The sequence below is a fragment of the Lacerta agilis genome, chromosome 6, assembly GCF_009819535.1.
Source record: "Lacerta agilis isolate rLacAgi1 chromosome 6, rLacAgi1.pri, whole genome shotgun sequence".
Taxonomy (NCBI): domain Eukaryota; kingdom Metazoa; phylum Chordata; class Lepidosauria; order Squamata; family Lacertidae; genus Lacerta; species Lacerta agilis.
In genome coordinates this window covers 31,016,774-31,027,412 of record NC_046317.1, presented here as the reverse complement: position 1 = coordinate 31,027,412, position 10,639 = coordinate 31,016,774, and the positions used below count along the sequence as shown (strand labels likewise).

The following is a 10,639-nucleotide window of genomic DNA, read 5'->3' as shown; positions in this document are numbered from 1 at the left end:
GGTCTGTCCGTAAACTCCAGTGCTAGCATAAGCCCTGTTCCACATTGTAAGGTTTGTCACAATGCTTACAATGTAAGGATTGGGTTACTTATATTATGTATCTTGAGAAAAATTGTGTTTCTGACATCAACATATCAAACTATTTTCCAAAATCAAGTTGCCAAGAAGCATTGCACTATTTTTCATCTCTTAAAAAGCTTTGGAGCCTGGCTAAAGAATTCCCGACTGTAAACTTGTCCTTGGTCTAGTGGATATTCCAGTTATTGTCATATCCTGCTGCAGCAGCTAACTTTTCATAGAAGTGGTGTATGTATACCTGTCTATGAGCCAGTGTGGTGTAGTGGTTAAGAGTGGTAGACTCGTAATCTGGTGAACTGGGTTAGTGTCTCCGCTCCTCCACTCCTCCACATGCAGCTGCTGGGTGACCTTGGGCTAGTCACACTTCTCTGAAGTCTCTCAGCCCCACTCACCTCACAGAGTGTGTGTTGTGGGGGAGGAAGGGAAAGGAGAATGTTATCCGCTTTGAAACTCCTTCGGGTAGTGATAAAGCAGGATATCAAATCCAAGCTCCTCCTCCTCCTCTTCCTCTTCTCTGGAGCAGGGATGGAGAATCATTTTGCCACATCAGCTAAATCCTTATCAGGATCAGCCTTGTAGGCCAGATTTGACAGGTGGGCAGGGCCTGTACACTTGAAGTATCCATGTCTGATAGCTTAGGGGCTGTCCATGTCCAGCCCCTAAGCTATCAGTTCAAAAGGCTCCAGTTAAGGATAGCCCACTGGACCCTGAATCGTACCAAAAGCTGGAGAAATACACGATCACCTTGAAGGTGGCTGAAGACACAGACTTTCCTCCAGATGAAGGAAATGCCCACTGCCCATATCTAAAATGCACTCTGGTGAATTTTAGAATTAAAGTAAATGAAATGGCACAGAGGATAGTTACGTTGTCTTCTCATAACATTGTACTGTAGTTGTATAAGATCCCATGTGAAGTCCTTCATTGTTCTTGGAAAAAGCAGCACGGAACCTGAAAAATATTCCACTCTTTTAATGAGAAACCCACACATAATACGTTATAGGGTCACTTGGAAACTCTTGAGCTCCAGTTGAAATTAAAACCACTTGTAATGGTTAGGTAAACAGAGATTGCCGTGAATCAACCGCAGATGCAGGTGAGTTGATACATAGGCAATCAGCTTTGGTAGAAAACCCTCTGGGGTGGAATTGTTCGTGACAATTGCCCCCAGAAAGCCATCTGAGTTCTCGACACAGCTTCTGAACTTGGGAAAAATTATTAGTATACATGTACATGAGATCCACAAAAGCTACATTTCCCTTGCCAGAAGAGCCTCCACTGTCGTCTTGATGCTTTCCATGTGTTTGCTTTCAAGAAAACAAAGTAAAGTGAATGTTCTCTGGGGAGCTTCACAACCTAAATCTTCAGTTAAGAGAGATACCTGCTTAGTGGTAGTTTGAGATCCAAGGAAAAACAAGTTTACCAACAAGTGTGGACAATGACTTTCTTGAATGCCTTGAAATCAGCCAGTTATCTGTGGCATAAGCTTCTCTAGTAAGGTAAGAATTTTTCAGACTTCTGCGGATGGGATGTTGCCACCCCTGTAGCACTTGTGCTCCCTTGCGCTCCTTACATTTAAGCTGCTTTTTAAAAAGACAGAAGAGACTATTAGAAGGTTAGAGGCTTGTCCAGACATTTAGGAAAATCTTAATGAGTTCTAATTTGTTTTAGTAAATTCTATAGTGGTTTTGAATTTTTGTATGCTTTAAATTATGGATGTAATTTTTTTAGTGATAATTTTATTGCTTTAGCTTTTTTGCAAACTACTTTGAGGTTTTTTTTTCTACAATCAAGTACAGTAGTATATAAATTTTAGGAAATTAAAAATATATTTATTTTCATTAGATAATAGAAAAAGAAGCATCCTCTTGTTATATATACTAAAAAACAAACAAAAACATTTTCAACGTTTATTTACTGAATTGCTAAAATAAAGGCCGGGGGGGGGGGGGGAACGGGACACAGAATAAGTTTGCATCCATCATCAAGTGCAAGCCTTAATTAAGTTACATAAACTGAATGGAGAACAAAGCCCTACTGATGTGCGTTTTCCAGGAGTTCCTTAGGTCATGAAGTGAAAACAATGATAAAATGAGGCACAACCAGTTACCCGGTAAAGCAGAAGCTTCATGAGATTTGAGAAGGGATCAGCTAATCTTATAGTTGTATCAACTGTGGTAGCTACAGAGCCATCCTTTAAGGGAATACTTAAAACTCCTCAGATTCATGAGGTAATGTTATTTCTTGTAATAATTCTTAAAAACTGTTGATGTTTAGAAGCACTAATTCAGGATCTCTGCTGATGCCTTTGGATATTACAGGCTCAGCTCCTAAGAAAAACCTTATAAAATCCTCATGAACTCCTGAGGTAACAACAACAGCAGTAGCAGCAGCAGCTGTGGTCTCCCCTGGACCTATTCAAGGCTTTGGGGACAGAAGAAAGTCCCTAATGAGGAACATTCTCATCCTGCTATCCTATTGGCTTCAGAAAAAAAGAGCGGGAAAATCCCCAGTTACAGGAGGATTCCTGTGCGTCTGTCCCAGGCAGCTTACTTCTCTGTCTGATTCTGAAGGGAATATGTCTGAAGGACAGTGAAGGGGGGTGGGGGTGGGAATGAATGAAAAATAAAATTGGGAAGCCCAACTCTGTCAAGGTTTAAGAGCCTGACCAAAGACTCTGCCTATCCGTTCACAGGCAGAGTCTGTCGTGGAGCTTTGTGGGTGATACCTCCTTCATGAGGAAGCAAGTTTCCTTGGTTTCCAGTAAGAGGTGCCATCCCAAAGGTATTCATTCCATCACCTCTGGGAGCCTCTAGTGAGCAAGAGAGTTTTCCTGATGCTGCCTTTCCATCCCAGTGGTCATTCCCTCCCCTTTCTTTCAATCATAACAATAATCACACAAAGAACAGAAAAGAGTTTCAGGCAGCAAAATGAAAATAGATCACTCTCCTAGCTCAGCCAAACCAACAGAAACGAGACCTTCGGATAGGATGATATGAAAATTGAACTGAGGGAGGAAATTGATTTGGTCAGACGTGTAGCAAATGATGGCAACCAGAAACATTGTGGCCCAGAGAAGAAAACAATCCTTCCCTTTCCTCCCCTTACGTCCCCTGAAAGCAACACATCTGTCAGCTCTGGGGAAAACATGCATTTACAGAGCCGTTTTCTACAATAAACCAGCAATGAATGTACAAGTGGCACGTGGTGGAGTTCATGGCAAGGCAAAAAGAGAATGTGCTGTATGTGTCTCTTTTAATAGTGATTTACTAGTGAAAAATTCCCGGGTGTGACAGGCTGCATTTCCTTTTGCCCAGCTATTCAACAAAAGACAAAAGGGTTGCACTCGGGGAAAACAAGCTGAGTTGGAGCCATAAGTAACTTGTACTGCAGGGAGGGGGGAGACTGGTCCTCCAGACATGGTTGCAATTCAACTCCCATCAGCCCCTGCTAGTGTGTCCAATGGTCAGGGGTTTTGAGAATAGGAAGGCACTGTGCTATTTTTCTTGAAAAAGAGGTGCCGGAACTCACCATGAACATCCCCCTTGTTCTCTTACAATAGGAATTGGCAGACCCAGTTTTGTTTGTGTCAGTGTGCAATGGTCTAATTTATTTCCATTTGATATGATACTACCTAATAGTGAAGGAACTGTTTCTGTCTTCTCTGCCATTAACCTATCTCAAGACTGAGCAGACTATATTTTTTGCCCCTTGAACTGGACATGCTATTGCCTAGACTTCCCTTTGGTCTCTCTCTTTAGGCATTGTCAATCTCTTCTGTTGGCTACTGCAGGGTACTTCTTTCAAGCCTAATTTTGGTGGAGGGAGGGGTGAGGAAAGAACCCACAATGTACTGTATTGACACCCCCTGCTTAGATCTTCCCAGTATTATCAACTCTTCTAACTTGCTAAAAAAATTATTACATCCCTCTGCTGCCCCAGACTCACCCCCTTCAGATATGCCCAGTGTATTTTTCCTGTGTGCAGAAAAATTGCTACTGGCCCATGTATATCCTCACAGATACTATCCCCATCTTCCTTCCATATCTGTTGTTGCACTTTCCTCAAGGTATACAGACTGCTGCCTGGAGTAATATTCCTCACCCCCACCCCCTGTGGGGTAGAGCGAATAATTCAGTTTGACCTATGCTTAAAAACAGGAGAACCAACTGCAGGAGGAACATGACACCAAGTTTAGAGACCATGACATCTATGATGCAGACACAGAATAAGAGAGAGAATGAGCCCTGGTTTTAAAATTCATCTGGAGATGGATTAAGATTTCTATGGCATCCAGCCAACTGTAGATTTAAATGTAATTTGAAAGTTAAGAAAACTATGAGCTACATAAAACACATCAATCACAGAGTGTCCGTTTATGAGCATGCCTTAAAGAGGAGAAAGAAAGCAGGTTTGCAATAAGTTATGTCTCGCAACTGAGCAGAGACACAATAATCAATAACTGCAGTCCATTCTCAGAGGTAGCATGTGACGCAAGAAAATGCTGGAGTAGTTTAAGAAATCCAGATTTAATTAAAAACAACTCTGTGCATACGGAGTGAACATGAAAGGTCTTGGACTTTCAGCAACCCTTTTACTTTTAGATTACAAATGCATTCTTTGCCTTAGTCTGGGATGATGAATTTAGCGGTGATGGATTATATATTGTTGTTCAATTATATGTTAATAATTATTACAGTGTTCTGAAGTTTTCCAGGTGTGTTGCAGGATAAAGAAATGGTTTCTCTACTTTCCAAAAAAATACACCTAGTTCAAGAATTTCCAAGCAGATAGCAATGCATGTGATATTTGTTTAGTACTATTTCTTTTATCTGTTTCTGAGTAAAGATGATGGCATATGAAAGAATCTCAGCACCATCTACTTTCTTCCCGCTTGAATATGAACAGGTCTTAACAACATCTAAATCTCTATTATACATTTCAGGTTTTTTTTAATGTTTTCAAAACAGAAATATCCTGCAACTCTCCAGAAAACAAGACCCATTAGTTTCCTTAGGTTGATCCTTGGATCACTTTCTAGTGTCTTTTTTTAGAACTATAATTAACACTGAATTAATATGCAGTGCTGAGGCCCAATGCTGCAATACAGAATGGGTTGGGATTGAAGGAAAAGGTGGAAGGGGTTGCTACATTTGAACAAGCTTTGCATCACTGCTGATGGAAATTTATTTTATTTATTAAATTGGTCAGTTGCTTTATCTTGGCCAGGGTAACCCAAAGCAACTTATAACCAAACAAATAGACATTAGATCCCACATAGTTGCTTTGCCCATCCACTTCTAAAAAAGGCCAAAGACCTGTTTATACTGGAAAGCTTTTGGCTGGCCCCTAAAGATATATAGATACATCCTTGTCACTAGATTCCCAAGAGTCCTCTGTGGCTAGGAGTGCATTTTGTCAGTTCTATTGGGTTCACTGAGCACTGTATACCCATGTGTTGGTAACCTCAATGTACCTCAGTGTGGTCTATGTGAGGCTGCCATTACAGTTAGAAATAATTGTGCAGAAGTATCTAAATACACCTATAATCTCTCTGACAACAGCACATATTATCTAACAGATTGTGTTGTTCAATTGACAGTGAATTGACTCCACCACTCCTCAGGTCGTTTGCGTGACTAGAGGAAGATGTGAGGCTCAACTAACTGTTAAACTATTTTAGTTACTGTGTGCAAGTCACTCCTTATGGGCCCCTTTCCTCTATAAAAGCAAATTTTGAGGGGAGGGGGAATAGGAAAAAGGGCAAGGAGTCTTCAAGTTTGTTAACACTGGCATAAGCCTGTTTTACAGTGGTACCTCTGGTTACAGACACTTCAGGTTACAGACTCCGCTAACCCAGAAATAGTACCTCGGGTTAAGAACTTTACTTCAGGATGAGAACAGAAATCGCATGGCGGTGGCACGGCAGCAGAAGGAGGCCCTATTAGCTAAAGTGGTACCTCAGGTTAAGAACAGTTTCAAGTTAAGAACGGACCTCCAGAACGAATTAAGTTCTTAACCCGAGGTACCACTGTACTTTTAAATTATCCACAGCATGAGAAAAAACCCTGCCTATCCTACCCTTTTCACAGCTGCTGCTTACCTGGTAGACACTTTCATTGAGCTATCCACTATCACCCCAAGGTTTCGTTCCTGGTTATTCACTGCTAGTTTGGACCACATTAATGTATATGTGAAATTAGGAATGTTTTGCCCTAATACTTGCTTATACTTTTGAGTACATGAATATCAAAAGCTTCAGTGAAGTGATGAGAATGGGGTTATGCACAATAGTAACACAATGAGAACCCTTTCAAAATTATGGTACATAGAAACAGAGGAAGCTGCCTTATACAGAGTCAGGTCATTGGTCTATGTAGTTCAGGATCGTCTATGCTGACTGGCAGCAGCCTTCTTTTGAGTCAGGGTTCTCTCCCAGGTCTACCTAAAGATGTCAGGGATTGAACCTGGCAATCTACTACTTTTGCCTGCTCTACTACTAAGCTATGACTCTTCACCAGCTAAGAAGGAACAAAAACAGAAAGGTGCTTTTTCTTTATCTAAATCTTTATTAGAACCTCAAGAGCTGTAAAACAATAAGGAACAACAAATTGTGTTAAATATTAAACATTTTAGTTCTGAAAAGATATTTTCAACAATATGTCCCTAATATTTCTGCACAGCAGAAGCAAAAAGATTTTAGAGCTCAGGTGGCCGTGTGCTCATGTTAATTTGGTTAAATTAACAAAAAACGAAAAAGGAGAAAAACAGACCGTCTTTAAAATCACATTTAAGGTAGAAATGTGATCACAGGGGAAACTGACAACAAGGTCTTTCATTTGCCACCATGCAATTTATGAATACATATTTGTGATGCTGATAGGCCCTCTTTTTTTTTTTTAACAAACAAACAGACTGCATGAATGATCAATATTAGTACTATTAGCCATACATTTCAAAGACTGAAGAAGCCATTATGTTCTTAAGTTTTAATACTGTGAAGTGCAAATTACCAACATTTTACAAGGGAAGCAATAATTCGGTATCAAAAGTTATAAAATTAAGAGTCGTTTTTATAAAATAACATTTTAGCAAGAGCCTAAAAACAAAGCATTTCACACTAGTCAACAAAGCAATAAACACTTTACACAAGTGTAGTATGCATCTTTTTGTTCCCATTTCTTCTAATTTAAATAGTAGGGGTGTAGTTCTTTAAAGAATTGAAACAGGTGTGTGGTACAGCCCTAACTAGCTAACCACCTTCTATGAAGGTGCAAGTCCCTGTAAGAAAAGCTCTAAAAATTAAATCCTGGTCCCATATCTCTTACTTTAATAAAGCCAATTTTATATCTGGTCCAGTATTTTAAACTCTCTGATTGTAGACACACTTACTTGAAATCAACAGAACTTACAGACAAGCAAATGCATTTAAGATTGGAGTGTTGTGAAGCTGCAGTCCTCCCCTCCTTTACTGTTGAACAAATAGTATAGGGTGTTACGGAAGTGGAAACTAATTTGGACAATGAATTTCAGTATTTACACCATAAGTTGTCTACTCTCTCTCCTTTGGGCCTAAGATACATAAGCACTTTTTGCACCATAGCTATGGTTGGCATGCCACTATTATCTCCTGTTAGGAGGGCTTATATGCTACAGTTGTTATTAGCTGTAGCTATTATTGTGACGGGGGGGAGGCATTTCAATGCCCAAAGGGACATACATACCACATCTGTTTAAAGAAGCAGCTCTGTCAGGACTTATGCCACTGACAGCATAATGTTAACTGTGGAAACTGCAGAGTGGTTATTTCACCACCGCTGGAATCGGGAAAGAAATATTCTGCAAACACAAGGCCAGCAAGAAGAAGAAAAAAAAAGTTAATTCCCCATTAACTCCAGGAATATGTAAACCTACATCAGGTGCTTAGGGTAGCAACCGCGTCAGAGTTTGGCAGCTTTTCAGGTAATCTCTGGAGTTGTGTTTTTAACAGCAGCTCAATATGCAGGAATTATGGTAACCGCTGAAGCATTTAATAGTATGGAGAGAGAGAAATTATCATCTGATCATTCCAACAAGCCACAGCCAGGCTACTGTTAAAAAGGCACAGGTACAAAGGACAGCTGGTAACCCTATTCTCAAACATCTTTAAACTGGGAGAGTGGGAAGTTCTGGGGGAGGGGGTACCACATTGTTCAAAATTTTGCATATGTTTCCTACATGGGGACCACATCACCTGTTGAAGCTGAAGGTTAGCATAGCACAGGCTGAGTATGAGGAATGGATGCATGGAACCAGTGCATCAGGGTCCCATGCACCAAACATATACATGGATAGTTCCTCTAAACAGAGAGTTTTGTAAGCTAGGCCTTGCTTAAAGGTTTCTTGCAGCATACATTCAACACAGATAAAGCTAAGCATTAGAAACCCAAAAGTCCCTAAGCAATTCTCTAAAAAATACCACACTCTACTGTTTTATTTTTTGGAGATGATAGCAGGAAAATGTAGATACTGCAAATATTTCACAGAGGGGCAAAGGAACAGATTCGTATCAATACATTTCAAGTAAGCTGAAAGACAGTTTTGTTTATTTCGTCAAGCAGTTAGTAGCTTTGTGTTTCAAATGGCGCTTGTAAACTTCAAAACATAAGCTAGTTAATATTATTAGCCAGTAAGGCACTTTGTCATAGAGCACACAGCTGTACAGGCTAGGAGACTGGCAAGGCTCTAAATGCAACCAAGAGACATTGACGTATTCTGTGACCACCTAAATGGAAAAGGACCTTTTCATTTTTTAAGAAAACTTAACTTTTCTAAAATCTCTTCACTCGCGCAGAGCAAAATCCGCAACAGTAAAACATATTTTCACATATTTTCTTTTTTTTAAAAAAAAATCAACAGAAAAAGCAGCCAGACATTTTAACAATCTTTCATTCCAAATACCCAAGCCACAAGAATTAAAGGCAAAATGGGCGGGGGAGGGAGAGAGAGAATAAAAATAATTTTAAAAACCTCAGTATAAAAAAATGCTCCCATGGTTTTTGTTGTTGGATTTAAAAACAAACAAACCACACACACACACACACACACAATGCCGTTACAAACTTTTGATGGCTTCACATCTACAATAGCTTTGGTATAAAACATGCGCAAATGATAGCTGACAATCAATACCGTATTGAAGAAACAATGCATCAAACGAAACATGATTGCGTGGTTTAGGACACTGGGCATTTCCTATTGTCTCTTGGTTTGCATGTTCTGCTTGTTCAGAATCTTCAGCAGAGATTTACTCATGTAATAAGGTCTTTCAGCAGAGCCATCATGACTTTCTAAATCTTCCACTAGGAGGAAGAATGTCAAAGAGTAAACAATCAAACCAATGTAATACAAAAGCAATTCTGCCACCTGCTGACCTTTTTCGTGCACAACAGCAAAATCCTCAGTGTATTTTCAATACTGGATGGTTTGGCGTTTACTATACTGTAAACGCTGGTGCAATAATGTAATCAGCCCTTTTTCATTGCGTCGGCCAGATGCTGCACCAGTTCAGTCAATGAGACATTTGCCTTCCTTTGACATGAATGGGTGCAGGATCAAAGCCTTATTCAAAATTTAATCATCTCACCTCGAAATGATTTGCCCAATACTCAAAAGCGAGGAAGTGCATTTTAATCAAGCTTTAGCTTTTATGTTAAAACACGTTATGCCTAAAACTGACATTATAATAAACAGCAGGATTTGGCCCAAGGATTAAGAAACACATCAATCAAGTTCAAAAGTATTTATCTTTCAAAAAATAAATTATTCCCTAGTTTTCACATTCATTTCCGAGAAAGATATTCAGGAATTTTGTATACCAAGTTTTCTCTTTGCAACAATTTAGCAGATATTTCTTTTGCATGAATGCCAAATTTCAGTGCTATTGCTTTGCATTTTCACAGTTTTCTTAGTTGCTTAATTGATAAAATGGCTCTAGGGTGTTCCCCTCAAAAACATCTGACACTTTGGACACGAATCCTAAACATTTGTGGAGGTGCAGCTTACAAAGTTTCCAGGTTAAAGCTGTAACTTGGGTTGCATCTTAAGATCTTGGACACAACTTTAGGCATACTGAAATATATCCTGGTATGTCAAACCTGAAAATCAGGCTAGTGTCTTGCCTAATTGATTGAGATCAATTGGAATTAGTCTATTAATTTCAAAAGCAGTATAAGACCAGAGGAAGTACACTGAGTAAGTACACTATTGGCCTGATTCAGCACAATGGATGTTTTTTGCATAAGCAAAATCTGCCAATGCAGATTCATGCTCATCCCCAATTCGCACAGAGATGCTGATCTCAGGGCTTCCAACGTGTCTCAATACAACATCTTTTGATGGCAACACATCTGCTTCCAGGACCACCAGTTGCTAACAATAACCAATTGCTTATTAACTTATAGCAGTATTTGGGACATTATATTGTGGTCATCCAGTAATGGATGACATTGATAGTATGCAAATGATCAATAATCCAAGAATATACCTGTTTCCCACTTCCTATTGTGTCCGAGACTTAGGG

General features: G+C 39.6%; 1 protein-coding gene across 1 annotated transcript in view; it reads right to left on the bottom strand.

Annotated features, from left to right (window-relative positions):
• Positions 1–6,984: 6,984 nt before the first annotated feature.
• SLC44A5 (solute carrier family 44 member 5) overlaps positions 6,985–10,639 on the bottom strand; it is a 155,924-nt gene continuing 152,269 nt past the window's right edge. Inside the window, exon 22 of the mRNA XM_033151796.1 lies at positions 6,985–9,419. Coding sequence (XP_033007687.1) covers positions 9,313–9,419 — 107 coding nt within the window. The 3' untranslated portion in view covers positions 6,985–9,312. The remainder of the gene's footprint in view (positions 9,420–10,639) is intronic.